Here is a 22,318-nt window from a genome sequence, read left to right as displayed (position 1 = left end):
CCCACGCTCACTCCCCATTCTCTCCCCCATCAGTCACTCCGGTCAGTATCCAAGAGGGTAGCATGGCATCATCAATGTTAAGTGTGGTCTGTTTTTTTTTTTTTTTTTTTTTTTTTTAACGAGTCTAATTTACAGAAGTGAAGCAGTAATCCGCCCGTCCGTCCGTCAGTCTGTCCGTCCGTTTGATTTTAGCAGCAGATCATCTCTCTTCCTCCCTCCTGAGACTTTTCCCCTCCAACGCAAACATGGCCGTCTGCCTCCGGGCCCCTCAGGAACTTTCCAATGGCGTCTGATAAACACTCCCAACAGCTCGTCTTCGTCTGTCAGTCCGAGCGCTCGACACGAGCGAAAACAACTTTTTGAAATTCAACATAATCTCTCGCTAATACTGAACTGGCTGCCTACAAGACACAGGATGACTTTTAAGCTCTTCCTCCTCCTCCTCGCACACAAAGCCCTTCATGGGCTCGGACCAAGTTACATCTCTGACTCTCTGGTTAACTATGAGCCTTCAAGAACACTGAGATCATCTGCTGCTGGTTTATTGGAGGTTCGGCAGCAAACGTGGGGGTTCAGCTTTTGTCGGCTACGCTCCAAAGCTGTGGAACAAACTAGCTGTTAGATATCAGGGAAGCTGGTCGGTTAATACTTTTAAAAGAAAGCTCAAAACACACCTCTTTACATCGGCCTTTAACTAGCTACTCTTGAAGCTCTCTTGCACTTTGAACTACCGCGCCTTTAGAATGCATATTGCTTATTTTAACTCCATTTGTGTTTAATTTGATGCACTTGATCTGTTTCTCGTGCATTTTATATGTTCTTATGCGTCTCATTTCTTTTCTATATTTTCAAATGTTGCTTTACGTCTGTTTTTGTTGTTGTTGTTGTTGTTGTTGTAAAACACTGCGTGTAATTGTCTTGCTGTAAAGGACCTTGAGCTGCATTTCTTGTGTGAGAAGTGCTTTATACAAATAAAGTTTAATATTATTAATATTATTGTTATTAATATTCTGCCTCAATCTTCACAGTGTCATGAGGCAATGCTGGGAAACAAATTATGGGTGTGAATGGCGTTTTCTTTTCTTTTACTTTACTTTTTTTTTCTTCCTCCCCAGTGCGCCCTATGTGTGTGTGTGTGTGTGTGTGTGTGTGTGCGTGTGTGTGTGTGCGTGTGCGTGTGTGCGTGTGTGTGTGTGTGTGAACTCAATTTATGCCGGGTGGAGAGTTCAGCTGTCAGTTTAGAGGCGCTGACAACACACACAAACACACTCTCAGATGCACATTAATGTGCACACAGACTGATGAAGGCTGATGCCAGGCTCAAAGGCTCCACCAGGTGTGAAGAGCAATAATACTCCCTGTATGTACGACTGACATTGGAATTCAAACTAAATGGCTCAAAAAGTCTGAGACTATTGACACTTTAACCTAAAGATCCCCAAATATATATTCAGCTATTGATTATCTTCTCACACTGACTGCAGCTGGAGATTTAACAACATGGCAGAGGCAGTCAAGAAGAAACAGTCAATAAAATATATCTGCAAATGAACGCCTGCACACCACCTTCAGTCTGGGATGTTGAACAGACCTAATCAACCGTGTTTGACTACCGAATTCCTCTTTGTTCAGTATGATACACTGAGTTTGTCAAAGAAGAAGCCAGTTCAACAAACAAAAGCGAATACGAAGTCTTTACTTATACGGTGTGACAAGAAGAAAAGCGCTATAACACACAGAAGAAACGCTTATCAGCTGTTCCCCGTACCGAACGTTGGAGAACTGGCACTCTGAAACAACATGCCGTACATTGTATTTCAATAAGACGGAGACATCATGTTAATAGCTCTGTCAGCTTTTCTTAAGAGAAAGAAAAGAACTGCCATTCAGGTAAAGGGGGGAAAAAAAAAAAAAAAAAAAAAAAGCAGCTTCTTTTCATTGGAATCTAACAAAAAGAGAATCTTCTCTTTTCAGTGAAAATTGCTTCATTAAATTGGCTCCTGCGCGCTCGGTTCCATTAGCAGCGTTTCTGTGCTGCATAGCTGAAGTACTTTTGAATTACTTAAAAAATAAAATAAATAAATAAATAAAAATCTGGTAGTGCTAGGTACTGTAACACACACACAAAAAAAAATAGAATCACTTTTTTAGACACTTGTACTTGTTTCATTTGGACATGACAACGAAAAACCCAATGTCGACAAGTCCTAATACATAATAACAATATCTCAGGAAGAATCTGACAGACAACACCCTCATTTTTCTAAACATTTCTCTTCAAGCCGCGCCCACATCCTGAATAAAGTCTGCCTCAATGCCTGTTCATTGTGTTCACAGATCATTTGAAAGTTTTGTTTCGACCGTGTACAAACTGATGAACGCTTCACTTCCCTGATGTTTGATTGCTCGACAGGCTGATTGCTCGGCGAATGAGTGATTTTTTTTTTTTTTAAGATGTTTTCTCTGAACCGATAAGGCTGATGTTGGCGAGGATTAAGCACAGCGGTGATGAATAGACAGGGATCGGAAACGTCCCGGTTTGTCACTTAAACTTTTAATACTTTTAACGCACGACGTCTTGTATACAGGCTGCCTGGATACATGAAAGTAGCCACAGAAAGATTTTTTTTAATTTTTTTTTTACATATGATATGCTACTGATGTACGAGCTGCGATCAAAAAGTAGTGATGATTGCGTTGTTGCAGGATACTTACCTACGAAGGTTATTTCTTCCCTCTGCTCCCTTCGTGCACAACAGGAACAGTGTTGGAACTTTTTGTATCTACCCTCCCAACTGCTGTCTCTTCATGTTTACGGGGCTACGAACAAAGTCAACAAACCAAATTAGACCACCTGCAGTAACATTAAAAGGAACAAACAAGTCGAAAAGAACTGGCAGCTCACCTTCGTTAATCCCTAAGGAACCAAAGAAGCCCTCAAAATGCCAAAAGCTGATGGGTGACTCAAGAGTGGCCAGCTGGGAGAGGAGGGAGATGCCGGGAGACGTCGTGGCGCCTCCAATCACCACCTCGTCCGCATATTTCCCTGTGCATTCACACTCGACGGACATCATCTAGAACTCAAGCGGGGAAAGAAAACAGATGGCTCACTCAATATAGGGACAAAAATGTGCCTGCTGTTGTAACAATAACATCCTCACTTCTACCACAAAAGTTATTGCTCTGGTTTAGAACAGCGAAACCAGCAAACAAGCCAACATTTCAACCAGTCGGTGGTGCCACGATGACACTTTAGTTGCCTGAACTCAACCAAATTCTAACCAAAGTGGTCGGTAAACTGATCAAATCAGTTTTTTTTTTTTTAATGCATCGTTGAACAGCTTATTTTGTGATTCATGTTTGATGACCTCTTCTTTTAAAAGTCTGACAGCCAGTTCTCTCTCCATTTCCAAGTTTGTTGTGTTCTTGGTTTGTTTGCACATGAAGTGCGTCAGTGTTTGGCAGCAATCCTGCAGCACCAGCAAATAAAGTTTGTTTGTCTTTTCTTTGCTGTTTTTGCCTTTTGTCTTCATTTAGTCTTCACTTCTCCCCTTTTTCGTCAACTTCCGACTCACTGCCCCGTTCTTCATCCCTTCTTTTCTCCTCCGTCCTTGCATCTTTCTCTTTCTCCTTTTTATTTCCACAATTTCCATGTTGTTTATGTCAGTTATGTTTTTAATCAACCTGATAAGGAAACGTCATCAGCCAACTTTCAAAATATTCATATTAAACCAGTATTGACTTGAAACCAATTAAAGCATTAAAACAAGAAATACTGACAAAATAACATTTTCTATTTACAATCAATTTGGTAATTATAGCCTTAAAAAATGGTGCTCACAAGTGCGAGCTCTTTCGTTCAGATAGAGGCAAGCTATCTTCTTCCTGCCCGAAAGACACGAGTGTCAATTCTCTCATGCAATCCTTGACAACAAAAAAAAATGTTTTTTTGGGGGGTTGTTAGCATGCTTTGTTTTAAATGCTAGTTTTTAATTCTGTCCCAAAAATGTTCTAATTACAAGGACCCTGATTCATATTTGGTTCATTTATTTTAATTAACATGTAAAGAAAATGACCCACAGTCAAACAGAAAAAAAAAAATCACTCCATAATCGCTCACATTGAATTACAGTTGTTGACCAAGCTGAGTTTGATGTGTTTACTGTCAGTTTTCATGGAGAAATGTGTTTAGTAGTAAAGACAGTTAGTAGTAGTAAGTAGTAGTAAGACAGTAGTTTTTTTTTTTCCTGCAAAAATGAGAAATCGGATTTCCTTTACTTTCCTAAAGACATATTTTCACGTCAGCCATATACACGCATGCCCTCTGAATCATATCCGTAAGCAGGGTTGATATGAGACGCATGTCAATGTCAGGCGATATTAAAAGGCTCCTTTGTCTCGGTGTTTACGTCCCAACATGGCAGGAAGCCTCGGTGGACGTCATCAGTCTCACGGCTCCCAGTGGTCTCACATTCTCACCCTCACCCACTCGTTTTTATCTCTCCTCTCGCTCTTTTACGACCCAACCGAGCAGCGGGGCTCGCCGAAGATCACAGTAATTAAAAAGTTTACAGTCTTAATTCAGTCTGGATTCTTGCTTCTGAAGAAGAGTCACGGTTGAATTGAAAAGGTTAATTAGCTGTCTGGTGACGGTGCATTTTAAAGAAAACATTTATCATTTTTGCACATTATAATATACTTTTTTTAAATTTTTATTTTAACGTGTCAGCGATACCAAGCATCATTGTCATAATTTTTTTAAATTTTTTATAAGAAATCAGCAATTCCTAAGAGACTTTCATGTTCTGGTCTGCTGTTAGTTTGCTATGATATAATAATGGAAGGCATCAGTTGGGTTCTGAAAATATGAACTACAACAATATCCTGCAAATTGGAGGGAGGGAGACCAAACTGACATAACCAGCCTTCTTATGTAGCAGTGAGAAGGAGATGATTCAGGCGTGGCTCCTCCTTCAGACCCACCTCTGCCTCTCTGACCACTTCAAAAACCGAACAAACACCCGAGAAACCGCAAATAGAGTGGGAGGGGTCATCGCAGTGCTATAGAGCTCCATTGTTCTCCAAAAACCTATTAGGTTGGAAGACATGCTCCTTCATTACTATGAACCCACACAGTGATATCCATTTTAACTCAGTTTCACAATAATCATCCCGTTGCACCAAGTACTAGATTTTTAAAAGAGAAAATAAATCTCACTTATGGACTGTTTACTCCTTGAATAAAATGTTTGATAAAATTGAGGGCACCTGCAAAATTTTACAGATTGCGATCATATAAATACTAAGCAATCCTGATGATTACTGAGTATTTAATGATGGGATTATTTTCAGATGGACCCTAATAAATTGTGGGAAAAATGTATTGACAAGAGAAGTTGAATTGGAGTCTGAGGTGGATTTTTTAAATAAACCCTTCGTGGCAATCTGTGGCATTGCAGTTTAGGGCACTTCTGCATTGGCGTAATTTTCCAGACCTGGAAGCTACGTCCACTTTTATATACAATCTATGCTGACTACACGTGCGTACTACTTTCTTCTCTGGTATTTGACGTATTGACGTATACTTTATAGCCACCTACTGGCCTGGCATGCTTACTTTTGCGTAGCTTTTGCATTCTCGCTTGTGCGGAGATATTATGTGATTTTAAGGTCGTGTGGACAGATTTTTATTCATTTTTTTTTTAACGGAAGGAGGCAAAGTCCACTTATACGTTTATTCGGTCCACAATATCTAAAACAATGTCTTCTTAGCTCTTAGTCCCCTGCACAGCTACCTTGATTCTGTATTAATCTGTCATAAAACATCCACTGTGCGTTTTTTTTTAAAGGGCACAAAATTACCAATCAAATAGTTTTAAGCCTAATTCAGCTGTTTTGTTGCAAAACAACAGCTCGTGACTCCAAAATTGCGGCTCTCTCTCTCCGTTAATGGAGGGGGAGATGTGTGGGTATTTTTCTTTTTCAATCACTGAACACCTGCAGCTAATTAGTCCACAGCTTGAAACACACACCTCCTGCTGTTCAGAGCCTCTTTTCATTAAGGGCTCTTCATCACGTCAACAAACAAAGTTTAGAGAATCAAGGCCTGAAATGTGCCTAAGTAATGTCTCCAACTGGATGTTTAACATGAACAAATCCACGTTTGATTTGATACAGCGTGATATCTTTTCAATACAACCAACCAAAAAAGACGAGCCAAAAGAAGTAAACCGTAGGCTCTGACCTTTCCGAAAGGAAGTTATGCATGCAAACAACAGCATCAGAAATTCAGAGATTCAGGACAAAGATGCCCTTCACAGCTCATAAAGCGACTGAATGAAACATTAGCTGCAACGGTGCCCTTTGACAGACATTCGCCCTCTTCATATGGTTTTCGCTGCTTTTTAGCGATGCATGAATGTGAGTGTTGTTCCCCTGTGTGAATACAGCTACTGTGATACCATTAGGTGAGTCACGTGAGGATTTGTGGGTGAGAAAAACAGAGCACCAAGCGAGTACACAGCCTGAAGGAGAAGAAAGAAAACGTTGGAGCCCAAGAGAGGAAGAAAATACCGGCATCACACAAAGCTCCGGATCAGCACAAACTGAAATGACAGACCACTGAGGTAACAACAGAAACACACACACACACACACACACACACACACACACACACACACACACACACACACACACACACACACACACACACACAAAAAAAAAAAAAAAAGCCAGAACATTGGCGGGTTGTGGTCTCTTCTGAGGACACCGGCAGTTGCAGCAGGAAGGAAATTGAGATGTGTAAGTTTTTCTGGGATGACCAAGGGTGTCAGCTTGTGCTTTTTCTTTTTTTTTTTTTCGCTAAACACCAGCCACGTAACATTTCATGGGTCAGGGAGTGTTAATTGGTTAAATCATAATTCATGTAACTGCACACCAAAATGATTCAGGCAACAGAGAAGGAGGGATGTCGGCTGCAACGAGAGCAACAACTCTTGACAGGTTAATGACAGTACAATGTTAATTAAATCCCTCTTTTTTTGCAGCAGCAGCGCGAATCCTTCCAGTCTGACGGCACCATCGGGTTGATACATAACCTGGATGCTCCCTCACAGCCCTTAGAAGGGGATGTAACATTGGCGAGCAGCTAGAGCCTTTAATGCATGTGACCTTCACGTGTACACTGTGCATGACTATTCAACAGTTTCATTGCTGCAGTTGGAGGAGAAAGACGTATTATGAAAACAAGGGCTTAGGAAAGTAGGCCTTTTACAGCAAAAAAAAAAAACTACTCCACCAGGCTCCTGCCAGGAAGAACAGGTAAAACAGACATTATGCTTGAACGGGCCATCAAACCTGCTAAAGTTTAAATCCAACGTCCAGACGTCACCGCTCTTGTAGAGGGGTCAGGGTTGGCCAAAGCCACAATTCATCCAGTCCACAAGGCCCTCAAGCAGACTTTCTGAAGACTTCCAGAGAGTCCAGTCAGAGTGTGAAAAAGTTAATGGTTTAAAAATGAATAATATAAAGAGTTGTAAGTCTCTTTAATGTTCTTGGTCTATAGGGAAAATGCTTTTATTTAGGCCACAGGAGATTTCTCAGTAGGCAGAAAGGCTACAGAATATCCTGAGCTCTTATTACGTTCATGTTAAAAAAAAAATGCAACAGAATTGAAACAAAACCCATTTCCATCCACAACTACCAGGTTTATTTTCATCACGACAAAAAAGTCTCTGCTTTTGTAAAATGGCATTAGTACCATCCACTCTGAAATAGTTTAATTGTTAGTTCAGAGATGGCAACGTGGACGGCATCAAGAAGCCACAGAGGCAAACGATTCAGCAAGCTAACAGGCAGGTGACAGAAAAGAAAAGGCACAGAAGGAAAAGACGAGGCCGTCGGGAAGATCAACGTTTTCCTCAGACGTTAGGCTATTATGTTAAGTTATGAAGACAAATGCCACACATGACTAAAATTACAATATATTATCTTTAACATCCAAAAAAAAAAAAAAAAAAAGAACTTTCATGGCCTCGGCCATTTCCGTAAATGTCAGCGAACACGTCACAACTCGTGAACTCGGGGCTTGCAGACAATTTTGAGTTCCAACATAATGAAAACCACAGGAGGGGGGCCGTTCATATGGACTCTTCTCGTGCACACGACCTCATTTGAACGCAGCACGAGTTATGTTGCTCGATCAACTTCCGTGACCACTGGCACACGTGCATTCGCACTTGCACCGTGGACTTGAGAAGAGAGCTCGCATCAAATTTTGTGTCGGGTACTTTGAGTGACATTTGTGTTGCCAGAGGGGCAGAAGGTCACTGGCCAACACCGAAAAAGTCACATCAGGTCTGGGGTGCAACCGGGTGGCTGTTTTTTTTTTTTTTTTACATTCGTGTTGATACGCCCCCCTCCAGAGTCAGACTGCCAATACCAAGTTCTACTGCGATATTGTGAGGCGTCTGAGGAAAAACATCCGGCGCAAACTACCTGAACTGTGGCGCGATGGCACTCGGGTTCTCCAAAATTCAAAAAAGAAATCATGTGCCTTCTGTGTTCGAGTTTCAGGTACAAAATCGCAAATGTGCGTATAAAACGCGCGTAGCGCAGGTGCTGACGCTGAACAAGAGACGTAACTTGGGATACTTACTCACTTAACTTATTGCTTTACCCTCTGCGTGTGCATTCCTGTGCCGTGCAAGGTTTGCACACATCAGAATGGGAACCTGTCCAGTACCTGATGTTTAAAATACCTCGGTTTTTGTGGCCAACAGTCCCAGCGAAGTGGCATCTGTGCTTACAGATTTTTTTTGAGTGCAAAAGCACAAACTGTTACGCGCACACACGTCTCCATCGTCACAGGTGAAAGTAGTCTTTTTAAAATAAGTTTATTCGTACAGTTTGGATTGCAACTCAGTTCATAAATACAAACTGTAAACAGAAAGTATAATAAATGTAAGTTTACTGACATAATCCGTTGCATTATTACAATGCGCTCTATATCCATTTGGTTTGCATAGAATGTCCGAGGATCCCCTTTTGATGGTTTATGCAGTCATGGTACAAGCAGAAAAAAAAAAAATAAAAATGGCAAAGAAAATGATCAATCTCAGATTCACAGAATTTGAACTCAGGCAAACAGACTTGTTCTAAACTTTTACAATCTCTAGGCAGGTGACGAGGTCAGAGATCCACAACTGGTTCCTGCATGAAACAAAACCTTTGTGTTTATTAAGCAACAGGGCGAACGTTACAAAAGACGTCTCCTCCTATGAAATAACTCGTATTTACAGTTGGTTTTGTACAAGCGGGAAAATATGACAGAATGACATCAGAAGCAACAGATTCACTTCATCTCAAAGTCTTCGTTCATAATTTTGTGCTCCACTGAAATGAATCACAAATTTCTCTGTTTGGGTATCTGTAAATACCGCTGACCCGACACATAGTGGGCATACATGAGCAATAAAACAAACTAAAATACACACACACTGTTGAAGAAGCAGCTCAAACACAAACATACAAATATGTCTTTAAAGGCTTTACGCTCACTGCAGCTGAAACAAAGATTAAAATGTAACAAATACACTCAGGAACCTGTGATAAATCTCAGCAAACACCTCAGACGATGGCAAATTGAGTAGATCAAAAATGAAATGACAACCATTGTAAAAGACCACCTCCATCCAGATTACAAGTTTCAATTGACATCACTTGCGTTTATTTTGTCGACCAGATCAGACCTCGGGATCGCAGCGGCTAAAATCATTCTGCGTAGCTAAAAGTCGTCGTTCTGCCGAACCGTTGCTCATCACCAAGAAAAGGAGAAAAAAAAACCTGTTCCTTTTTTTTTTTTTTTTGGCAAGGTGACAATAAGCAACACATATTCAAGCACAACCGCCAACTTTTAAACAACTGACTTGTAGTGGTGACGGAGACGAGTCAAAACTTGTTGCTGCCTTCAAATGGGATCGCGTTGACCGTGTTCACGAGAAACTGCACGAGTGCGATATCTTGTAGTATTTCCTACATCGAACTTGTGTATGCTGATCTTTTCAGAAACAGAAGTTCACTTTTCGTTGAATTGTAAGTTAATAAATCGCGATTTTAGTTGTGTGGAGAGTCATTTCATAATTCATGAATATGCCTGAGGAACATGTGGATGTTCCCGAGGGCCTCGTCTTCCCCTGTCATTACAGCTTTGCATTTCTTGCGTGCCCTCCATGTTGCCGCTGCCTAGCAGCAGTGTTCGCCCGAGTTAAACGCTTCAACGCCAACCACATCACGCTCACAACTTCCTACGTCGTAACCGCAAGCCGCTCCCGCGTTTGAAGGCAGCGTTTGAACCAGCTTCAAACAGCGCAGGTGCTTCTGATATTCAATCGCTGGTGAAACGGCTTCTCGGTGTTCCAAAAACCAGCCACATTCTTCTAAATGTGTTTCGTATTTTCCATATAGTTCAAGTCAAGCTGTTTTACATTTCACAGACTTCATTCCTCCTCGTGCAGCCCTTTAGGTAACATTCTTTAGAAAAAGAAAAACCCCTTTTAACTTACTCTGCTCTCAACCGAGGCATGGGACAGAGAGAGGCCGAGTCAATAACTCAGTCCCAGCTTTATGGGCTTCTTATTCCAATAATCCAAGAGAAAAGTCGTCTCTGAGAAAGCGGCTTTTTTTGTGTGAAGAAGTCGCCCTTTTATTAAAAGACCTGCTTCCAAGTAAAATGGCATATTATCATGAAAAATCGCTGCCTGTGAAGAAGACGACTGACCTTGAAACGTCCCTTCGTTAGCTTTGTTGAAATGACAGAATCAGAGCTGCTGAATGAGAAACGCTTGTCAAAACCCTGATAACCGAGGTCAAGCTGCCGTATCTAACGTGTGACTGATGGGAAAAGGAGCTAAATGCTAACTTCCATCCTTTGAAAAGTTATTACGATTTAAAAAGTAGATGGAAAGGGATTTTTTTATAAAGAACCTTAAAATGGAATTTTGTTAGTCCTACTTTCTATCTGATGGCGATGATATCAGCTGTTTTTTTTTAAATATCCGCAAAAGATTTAATGAAATGCTAAGATGAATATTTTTTTTTTACAGTGTATCTGTAGCTCGAGGTCAGCCACCGCTCGGTTAAGGTTGGCTAATGAGCCAACCCGCCGAAGCCCATTTTGGAGGCCTCCAGCTGCTCAGAAACACAGTTCAAACACCCCGTCTCTGCAGCCTGGCGTCCCCATCGTAAGCCGAAGAAAGTGAGGAGCACGTCTTAATCTGGGGTGGCACCGGTTCACTCGGCTGATAACACGGCAAACAAGAGAGGAGGCATGACCCAGACTGAACCCGGCCAAGGTTCAGCGTGTAGGCTGGGTGAAACCGATCAAATGAAAATATGCTGGAGGAAATTTAAGTTTAGGCTGAACGAATGCGTTCGTGCTTTTCCACAGCAGTTGGAAAAAAAAAAAAAAAAAAAAAAAAAAAAAAAAGGAAGCCGATTAGTCTTTTTTTTTTTTAAGGGATCAAACATTTAACTTTTAATGCCAGGAATGTTTCAGGAACAGCTGCTGCTGCTCTTGGCATCATGGTTAGGATAGTGGTTTTGAATTACAAGAAGCAAAATGAGATTTCCGCTTTATACTAGAAGACAAAAAGGCCCGGACTTAAGAAACCGTCTGTAGTTTTCAGTCTTAAAAAAAACACAAACAGACAGATCGGATTATTTTGTCTGGAAAAAAAAAAAGCCTCATTAATGCCTGGCAAAAAGCTCCAGGGTGTAACTTTTTAATTTTTTGTAAACCGAAGAGTCTCTTGCTTCATTGGTTTATATTTGCATGTGGGCTGCTTTTACGCTCAAAGACCCAATAAATTAAAAAAAAAAAAAAATAGAAAAAGAAAAAAGCCATCAAAACTCTGGAAACCAATTTCACACATATGATTACTCGTACCATCAGAACGATAGCGACATGAAGATGATGAAGACGTCAGCGAAATGTGAAAACTATCTGAAACGGGAAATGGCACGAGATAAAACCCGGTGGACTGCTGTCTTCTGAGAGGATTAACTCCAGCATCACTGTCGAATGTTCCCGTTTCTCTGTGGATCATCAGTGATCGTATCAGTTTACATCATGATAGGTATCAAATCCTATAAAGCATAGAGGGATGCATAATTTTTTAACATATTAATCTAATATTCCGTTATGCAAGGTTTTATTTCTGAAATTAAAGTCATTTAAAAGTTGCTGCTCCCACATACTGATGAAAATTGTAAAATAAAATTAAAAAAAAAACACAAACCGTCAGATCACCCAGAAGTACCTCACATACAGTATGATGTGTACACAAGTACTTTCAAAGGGTTATTTTTCGTCACACAGAAATGCATTTGAACATTTTCTCCACACCGACGAGAATCAATGTCTTAGTGGAGATTCACTTTTTAGCAGTTAAAAGTTACCAGATTTGAATAATGTTGGGCTCAATTATTCTGCACTTCGAAAAGTATTTTGTCAGCTCCTCCGGCAGGACGCTAAAACCTGCAAATTCACCGAGAGGACACGACCTCAGTGGCAATAATGCAATACAGCTTTGTCTCTTGTACCGAAAGAAAGAAAAACCCTTGTTACAAACTAGATGCGGTCGCATTGAAAATGTAATAAATATTATAATTTTGCGTAACCTCCCCTGTCCTCCACTCACTCTTTTACAGATAGTTGCACTGCAGATGAAAAGTAATTCAGTCCAGTGATGCTTGCGGCTTGAGGGATCGGAGGACATCCTCTTTTTTTTTTTTTTTTTTTTTTTCCCTGTCCAAATTCAGATGAAAGTCATGTTTTACCTGATAGCAGCCTGTTGACCCCAGTTTTTTTTTTTTTTTTTATAGCGACACATGAGGCGTGCGCCCTCTGTCCTCATCCAGCCTTTGTTCCTTTAGCTCCCGTTGCATTTACTCATAAAGGGTTTGCTTCGTCTTTCGTCGGTATTTCTACGCACCTCCCTGTCTATATTCGGAGGTGGACATGTATCTACGACTGTATTCAACGGGACCATTCAAGCAACGTTGGGGCAACAGACGGGAGGTGCAAAGTAGGACAACATTGAATGAGCTCATTTGAAATGAGCGCTAACCTCGTAGTTTCAATTACAAATCGGGAGTCGTTTCTTAAAATTGACAAAAATGCTAACAAACCCCCGGTTAGCAGTTGGGGTGAACATTTCCAAGTAATGCTTACTGTTTCAATCCATTATGCCGCGAATGCAGCAGTAACGTCACATCAGCATGACCACAAATTTTGAGTTTCTCTCCCATAAATAGAGTTGAAGTCGTGATTGCCAATCGACTGCAGGCAAAGTCTCAAAGACCCCGATATATCTGGTCTATCCGGGCAAAAAAAAAAAAAAAGCAAATACGGATGTCACACGTCTGCCAGGTTCCATTGATAAAAGCAATATGCTGAAATTGAAAAGAACACGCTTGTTATTATTTTTATTTTTTTTTAACCCTAAATGTCCTGTATAGTAGCTGTCGTGTTTTAACGATTTGCTTTTTAGGTAAGCGTGACACTTGTCCTCCTATCGTTCTGTTGGCTTTTATTAATTCAGTCTACGGTAACGGGTGACAGACAGAGGTACACGGCAGCTTCCCCTTTAGCGACCTCGACATGGTTTCATGAGTGTAGTTGCAAATCTGAGAGAGAGAGAGCGAGAGAGAGAGAGAGAGAGAGAGGCAGGAACTTCCCGCCTCTTTTCAAGAAAGCTCAAACTTAAAAATGATGCGTAGTCGTTTCTTCTCGTCAGGGAGGATCCAATGACTACTGCAGTCAACTTCAACAACGCCTTTTTATTTTGGCATCTTTGAAAACTACTCCATGAACGGCAGTTTCAGACTGAAGAAATGACGAAAAGTGTAAATACTCAGGGTGGATGTTAATCTCGGCGTGTAGCCAGAAAAGGAAGTACAGAGCGCTCGGCGTGAAAACACACAGGGCGAGGAGAACCGCTTTACAGTCAATATTACTGATGAATCAGCGATACAACCCACCGGGTTTGGCTTAGTTTCTCTCCAAAGTTTGTGCACTTAAAGAGATGAGCAATTTGCAGTGAATAATTGCTTACGTCCGTGAATTGTTTTAGTCTGATTGATAGAATTAACATCACGACGTACCGATAACCACGTCGGTAAACGCGGTGGATTTTTGTTGCCAGGTTTGATGACGTTAATTCAATCGCTGTAACACATTTCTCCTTCAAGCCCCGTGCGTCATTCATTTTTTTTTTTCCCTTCTTCTTACTTTTTGGTTTTCTGTGTTTGCTTCTCTGAGAATCATTCAACACGTTCGGCGGAGCAGAAGAACAAAAGCAAAAGAGCCAACTCATAGGAGCACAAATTTACACACGGCACACTTGGAGAGAATGCAAAGACCTTCGGGCCCGAAGGAACAACAACAATAACAAAACCAAAAGAGGAGCAGGTTCGTGTTTGTGTGAAACATCAGAGCTCAGCGACGAGTACAGGATGGCAAAAAAAAAACAACAACAACCCCAGCTCGTTCTCCACAGGTGAACGTTGTATACATTTCTGTACATGCTTACTCAGTGAATATCCTTTAACGTTATATTATTTTGTTGCCCTTTTTAGTATAAAAACACATACTGATGTACATCACAATAAAAAAAAAAAAAAAAAGGTTTTCCTTTTTTGCAAAAGAGCAGTGTTTCTCTTTCGTCGGTGTGTATCGTCGCCCTAATGCCACACCGGCGCGGTAACATGTATATTATTTACATATACAACCGTATAGAAAAAGATGTATTCCTCTTGTATACATTTATTAAAATAAAATAAAAAATACATCAGATAGATTCAATTCTGTGGTGAAATAGCTGTGAAAGTTCTTTAATATACAGCGACAGAGAGGCTGAGAGAGAGCAGGGAGGTCGGTGTACCTGACGCTGGAAAAGGATGGGACACACACACACACACACACACACACACACACACACACACACACACACACACACACACACACACACACACACACACACACACGATATAAAGAAATGCTGTGCGCTGCTCCAACTGTCTTAAGCAGTTATAATAAAATGTCTTGCTTCAGGTGGGTGTAAAACTTTACATTTATAGCGAAGGGCACTTCCAGGGTTTGTTAAACGAATCGGCAAGAGCCACATAAATGCAATGTTGAAAATTGTTTGTTTTATATCGTGTAACTTTTTTGCATGGTAAACAAAAGGTAATGGCAATCAAATGGGCATTCATTATTCATTGACCTTGTTTCACTCTGCCGGGTCTGATTCAGTTGAACCTGAAGTTAGTTATTCTCTGTTTTTGCTCCAAACCAATAGAATTGGGCAATAGCAGATTGACCAATGGTGTTGGGGAAGCAGTGGGGATTGGTGGGGTCATGGCATGGGCCGAGCGCCACCCTGCTCCACCCATTACCAATACACAGTTATTGCATCTTAACGACCTTAAGCGTGCTTTTATTTTTGATTTACATCAGTTTTTAATGATGTTTCTGAACTATCGGCCGACAACTCTTCCTAAACAGAAACGTACGGTAGTTTTATCCTGCTTTAGTTTTGGGTAATGGGGAACTTACATGCATTGTCAGTGAATGTTTTATGGATATTTTACTTTGCAGATATGTCAATTAGACATGGGATCTATATTTGCTGTTGCAAATTCAACTCCACTGCCAGACAAGAATATTATAACTTGATGACTCAGAATTTAATTGCAGATATTCTAGATTGCTTTGTAAAACATCTGTGTGTTGGAAAATTACAGCGCTTTGCTTCTGTCCATAATTGTAATAACAGGGTGGTCTCGCCAAAGTTAAACACGGCAAAAGAGCTCACAAATGACCAATGAGCATTACTTTAAGATCTTAACACACCCGAAGATCTTGCATGGCCGCACGGAGGAGACGTTTGTGGCCAATCGGTTCGAGATTATCAGTGGAAATAAGACCCGTCAGCGCCATCGTCTGCCCATCGAACTCCGCAGGATCACACGTTCGCCACTTAAAGCAGAACCACAAACACGTTTATCACACAGGAATATTTGTTCGTGAAAAGCAAAGCAACAGGAAGCGATGAATGAAAAACAACAACAACAACAACAACAACGACACATCCTTCTCCAGAGTCAGGTGTTGACAGCAGGGGGCGCTACAGTGAGACGGGGCCGAAGGTCTTTGCATTCGCACAGGAGGAAAACGATTTATGATGAAAATGAACTGAAATCAGAGATCAATGTTGCTCACTGATGCCAAAGAAAGTCTGTGTGATGTGCTTCTTCTTGCCACAAGTGCATCGACGTAAGGCACAGGCACAGTTCCCCTCTTTCAACAGAGTGGCTCGCATTAGTTTTTGTTTGTTTGTTTTTTTGTCTTTTATTTGTCCTTTTTAAAAAAAAAAAATTAAAAAAAAAATGGCCCAGTGCAAGAAACAAGTAGGGTGACCACCGCTGAGGTTGAAGCGGTATACGTTGGACATTTCGTTGTTGTTTTTTTGTGTGTTTTTTTTTTCCTGTGTGTGGTTTTAAAACTGTCAAGGATGCTGTTGTTCTTATCGTTTTTACTTCACCGCCGGGACGCCGGGAGCGCGATGCTGTTTTTGTCGGGAGGAATCGTGGTTAGAATTTTATGCAAGCAATAACAACAACAACAACAACAACAACAACAACAGAACACCGACAGTCAGTACGTGAGATTAAACCAAATACCAGTTTACACCAGATGTTTAAAGAAGCTGTAACAGATCAGCGGTTGAGTCTGCGGTGCCGCGTTCACGTCATATCACGGCGAACTCAAGGTAAAGGTATCCCACGTGGCATCAACGGGATGTGAGCGAAGCACTTGTCGAGACGGAAGGTTTGGGGGATTGACCATGAGAAGAAAAATAGATGAATAAGGAAAATGTGCAAAAAAAAAACAAAAAAAAATCTATTTAAAGAAAAAAATATGCAACCTTTGCTTTCAGGATTTCATACACACACACACACACAAATAACAAAGTACTGCTTGGCACTAAGTCACGTAACTTCCTGGAGAAAATGATCGGTTCGCTTTACCGTGTTTGGCTCCACACCCAAAGACAGAGAGGTCATTTGTTGATTTTGACATCCCCAAAAAAATATTCCAATGAACAAACTGATCTGTCAAGCGACGTTGAATCGTCGGCGTTGAGGAAATGTGACATGACGTGAACGTGGCATCGCAGTCTGACATGACGTTCGGCTGATAAAAAAAAAAAAAAAAAAAAAAGTCACTTTCATCACTTCACGAGCATCAACTTACTCTCTGAAAAACCTGATTGCAGTTATCGCTGCTGATGCAGATGTCACATAGTCACACTGTTGCGCCGACACATGTGGATCTGTTTTTTTTTTTTTTTTCTCAAACCGCTGTTCGCAATGTCTTTGACCCCGTCTTCATTTTACATCCCGATCCGAGTCGTACTCGGACTGATCGCTGTCAAGCCTGTTGGGCTTTATGGTGCTTAATGAGCAGCCAGAGAAGTAAAACATGTCAGCGGTAGTGAGCCGCGGGAGGAGAAGGAAAAGGGAAGGAGAAGATGAAGGAGACAGGAAGAAAAAGAAGAAGAAATAACGAAGGGGAGGGGCCTGTTGCCATGGGTGATCACCCTAGTGATTCTGGTACTGAGATGCTCTGAGGGGGGACGGATCAGTGTCTCTCCCAGTAAATCTCTGGAGATTTTGTCTCACTTTTTACCAGGAGGCTTTTATGACCAAATACTCTCTGTGTGTGTGTGTGTGTGTGTGTGTGTGTGTGTGTGTGATGTGTTCTTGTGTTGAAATATGTATACTGAGATGTCAGTAAGGTAGTGTGTGCGTCTGTATGCGCTATAAAAAAAAAAATAAAAAAAAAATAGCAGTGTCATGTCTGACTGGTAGGATCACACCAATATGTTACAAATACTGGCTTCATATTTAATAGCGTCATACACTCCCGACATGATGGAGAGGAAGATTCCTTTCTGACCTCAGCTGCGTGTTAAAAAGTTGTTAAAACCTGCAACCCTTTTTTAATTTCTTTTATTTACGTAATTCAATTTCCAAAGCCTTAAATCCGGGAGTCCTGCAGATATAAAGAGTCGATAAGTGTCCCGCGATTCTCGAAATGTTCTCGAAGGCTTGTCCACTCGTATAAAATTAACGAACGGATATCTGTGACTGTTGAAATATCGGCACCCGTCAGCAGCTTGAATTCAAAATGGTCTGGCCTGTTACCGGTTGAGCCTATCAGTCGGCGTGCTTGCGATTGTACAGTGTTTACCTCGGGGTGTAAGTACAGTATCTGTGATTGGTTTGTGTGTCCCGTCAGCTCTGGCAGTCTTTGTGTTTCTGTTTTGCTGCAGATCCGTCCTATAGCGGCAGGCGATGTGCGTGGACATCTGTCTGTTTAGCCACCCCCCTCCCCACCCCACCCCACCCCCCTCCGTCTTTCTTTCGAGATAATCTGTTGTATTTTCTGTATAAATCTGTGTGTTTGGTGTCCTAGAGGCAGACATTGTTGCTGATCTGGCAGGTGGACCCGGTGCCGGCCTGCGACAGGAAAAGCCTCCCGTTGGGGCAAACGCAAACCTCGTAGACAGTCTGCCTGGTCCCGGAGGACGAGGAGCTGGTGGAGGCCTTCCCCTCCGGCAGCCGCATCAGGCGGATCCTCCGAGCATCCAGAGAGATCTGGGTGGAGGGAGAGAAACAGTGGTGAGAGTGGAAAAGACTGGAAGGAAGCGTGGAAACGCCGAAGGTTTAGAAATGTGTCATTATAGTTTGAAGATTATAAAAAAAAAGAAGAAAAGATTTGGTTTGTTTTTCTGTGGCGGGCTCAGAAATTTATTTATTTATTTATTTTTTTATTTTTAGGTCACGAACTGAACCAAAGACCCGTCTGAACTGGATATGTTTTCACATTAGTAAAAGATTTATGCTCGTCCCGAACGTAATAACTAAATTTGAATAAATGTACGGTGACAAGAGGTCAAAGTTTCTTTTAAGTTTTGAGTTCGCTCAGAGTTTAAAGGCTTCATCTGTACTGAGGAGGATTTTCTGCCCTGCGACGTTCACATCCCATTATTGTTCTGTTCTGACATCATCATCACCATCATCATCATCATCATCCTCCGCACGGCACCCGTATACGCAACGGAAACGTCGGCTAAGAGGCCTTTCTCGCGGCGGACATTTTGACACAAAGACTCGAATTGCGGGTTAATTGCTTGCGTAACTGTTTGCAATAACTTACTTTCTGCGGTATGCTCCCTTTAAATCACCAACGTCGGACAGCATCTTTGACCTCCATCAATTCATAACCCCGAGATCGTCAGATTCATTCGGTGCGGGAGAGCCGACTCGTTTTCTTTCGTGACGGGCCGAAAAACGCATCTTTCCTTTTCATCTTTACCTCAGCCGACCCCCGACTGAATCACGCGTCTCTTCTCGTCTCGTCACTCTTTAATTGCTCTAAAAGCAGATCTCTTCACTCTGCTCTCCTCTCCTCGGCACAGCTTTTATTTTTCCTCCCAGGACTTGAAACTCCCAGGACCGGGACCCCCCAACACCTCGGCGCTCCACTTTGCCGACTGCGTAGAGTGTTAAGTGATCCAGATATTGGAAGTCACACTTGGTAGTATGGAGCTCATTCAGTGCCAAAACCTTAAAAAAAAAAAAAAAACAAAAACAAAACAACAACCCCAAAAACATATGTGTTTTGTAAATGCCCTGCGGGTTCACTGACAAACACAATGTGGTTTGCAAATACGAAACACTATTAACAAACGAATGCATTTTGGTTTGTGAGTGCGGAAAAAAAAACATCATATTAAACAAATGCAAAAAGGGCTAAATATATATTTTACAAAGACTTTTGTTCAAATTCTTTCTCACAATTTTTTCTGCGCTATCAATCAATCAAAACATGTAGTAAATGTAGTACCTTGTTAATGGTGTTTCGTATTCGGGCAGTAAATGAGCTCCACGCACCAACCACACCCATCGGTGCAGTTTTTCTGAGTTGCATATTAGTGACTTTTTCATCCATATTTCCAGCTCTCTCCGACATCGGGGCAGAGAGGTAAGAGTGGACATGGGCGGAACGAAAGGTAAAGGTCATGTGTTGGATTTGAAGCTCACTGCGCCGCTGCACAGCAGAGCAATATCCATGATGAAAGTCGCACGGACAGAATCTTCCTGTCATCAATCCCCGTCGATAAATCTCTTCAGGTATACTATAGGATAGTATATACAGTACGTCTGTCACGGAAATGTCATCAATGCGGAGCCCTGAAGCTGGAATAAAGGTGTACGTGGAGTGTAAAAGTCGGTTTCTTCAAAGCACAGCAAAGTTAGACTGTACTGAACAAATTTCAAGAGATTTATATGGAGACACACTAGAAACCAGCCGTGTGCAGTCAGATGTGCGCCAGACGAATTACGAAGAGGAATTACACTTAATTATATATTTTTTTTTGTGCTGCACACGTTATCATAAGGATTCTTGTTGGCACATAATGGCAATACAATACATTATATTTGTGTGCTTGGAATTGAGATATAATTTCACGTCAATTCTCAGGTCCCTTTCTTACTGCGATGCAATAAACTCTCTATGTTGTGCATGGACTGTAGATGAAGACAGTAGCTAACCCCAGTTTGGCTGACCAACAGTAAAAGTTTTGGAGGTTTCTCGGTGTAGCCTCTCTACAACATGGCGGGCAAACGGGTCGGCTTCGTAACGGCCAAAACCCGGTTGACCGGAAGAAACGACTGGGTATAAAGGGTACCACGTACACAGGCCCGAGTCCAGGCGCTGCCACTGAACCAGGAATACGTCTTGCCCAGATTCAGGTCGTCGCAAGCGGTCGGCGGCTACATTTGCCAGTTCTCAGCCCAGACCGGTCCGCGTCTACACACCCAACACCAGGTCAAATCCGACAACCATCACCACAAGGTCAAGTGAGCCGACACCGCTCGCCGCGTAGACACCATCACAGTCGCTCAGACAGCCGTAAATGTGATTTTATTGAATGTGAAAGCTCCAGCGGGGAAACAGAAAGTGCGACAGTACCTTTTCATAGCCGACCAACCAGCTGTGGAGGTGCAACATCTTCAAAATAAAGCACAACACTGAAGTATATTCAGAAACTGATTTTGTTGGATAATTCTGGAGATACATGATGGTTCAAGAACATTGACCACATTTTTGCTTTTTGGAAAATCAAGAAAGCGATGAGATACGAGCGATTGGTGCGCTGGTCCAGTCAGTTAACTTTCGATCAGCCTAAAATATGTGACACCTGTCTCAAACAAATTATTTTCCCTACTCAGCAACATAATCGCCATGATGAAGATTATTACATTAAATACATAAGATCATTTCACATGGCTATTCTGTAACTGTCGGGTAAGACCAAGAATAAAAGATCGTCCGTCACCAAGGTTCACAAAACTTCATTCATATTTGAAATATATTATCGACAGAGACAAAAAAAGGACAAATCTAAAAACCCTGTACAGGTTCCTGCTGATCTCCAGGTTATTCCTTTTGTCTTCCGAGCAAAAAGAAAAAAAAAAAAAAGAAAAAGAAAGAACAAAACCAAAGACAAGTTGTTCTGCCATCCTCCTACCCCCACGAAAAAAAAAAAAAAAAAATCATTACTACATAAATCATTTCACTCCCCCCTCATTGATTGGAACAAACTGTCTTTTTCACTCTGCACAGTGACAAACCCACCTCCCTCCCGGCCTCCCGGGGCTCGTACGGGACCGGTGTTTCACTGGCCGAGGAGAGGAGGAGCTCTCCAGCCATAAAAAGGTAAAGGAGCCATTACTGGGTGCCTCTGGGAGGCATTGCCATCAAATGACCTGGAACACTTTTAAAGCAGAGTCTCAGCTGACTTCCTCAGACAGCTGCTGTTGAACAAATCTTTCAGCAGGAGGGGCAGACAATGTGAGACTCCCCAGAACCAGTGTGTCAGTGTGTGCGGGACGGCGGTGGTGGGTGGGCAGCTGGATGGTATTCATGTGAGTTAATAAAGCTGCTCGTGAAGGACAAAAGTACAAATACAGTTGATTTGGCACGGAAGACAAATGCCTATTTTCTTCAGTTTTATTTTATGTCCCGAGACAAAGTTTTGCGTTATTTCTTGCAGCTTAAAGACAAAAAGGAAAAAGAAGAAGCTTAGAAAATGAACGCTGATCATACCATTGACGAATAAAATCAAATTATCTTTGAAAATAAACATTTAATGCATCTTTTTAATATGACGTTATCTGCTGC

General features: G+C 41.6%; 1 protein-coding gene across 3 annotated transcripts in view; it reads right to left on the bottom strand.

The window, feature by feature from the left end:
• sgcd (sarcoglycan, delta (dystrophin-associated glycoprotein)) overlaps positions 1 to 22,318 on the bottom strand; it is a 238,336-nt gene that overhangs the window by 2,183 nt on the left and 213,835 nt on the right. For 2 of the 3 annotated variants that reach the window (XM_069716944.1, XM_069716935.1), the window contains one exon: positions 18,485 to 18,723. In XM_069716944.1, coding sequence (XP_069573045.1) covers positions 18,538 to 18,723 — 186 coding nt within the window. In that variant the 3' untranslated portion in view covers positions 18,485 to 18,537. Of the gene's footprint in view, positions 1 to 2,715; positions 2,821 to 2,905; positions 3,081 to 18,484; positions 18,724 to 22,318 lie in introns of those variants that run through there. The other variant, XR_011311746.1, reaches the window with a different exon arrangement.

This window comes from Brachyistius frenatus, unplaced genomic scaffold (genome assembly GCF_029030835.1).
Source record: "Brachyistius frenatus isolate BFR_SWC_R1_liver_20210118 unplaced genomic scaffold, ASM2903083v1 Contig_5, whole genome shotgun sequence".
NCBI lineage: Eukaryota > Metazoa > Chordata > Actinopteri > Embiotocidae > Brachyistius > Brachyistius frenatus.
The sequence above is the reverse complement of the archived record's forward strand: the minus strand, read 5'-3'. Positions and strand labels throughout refer to the sequence as shown.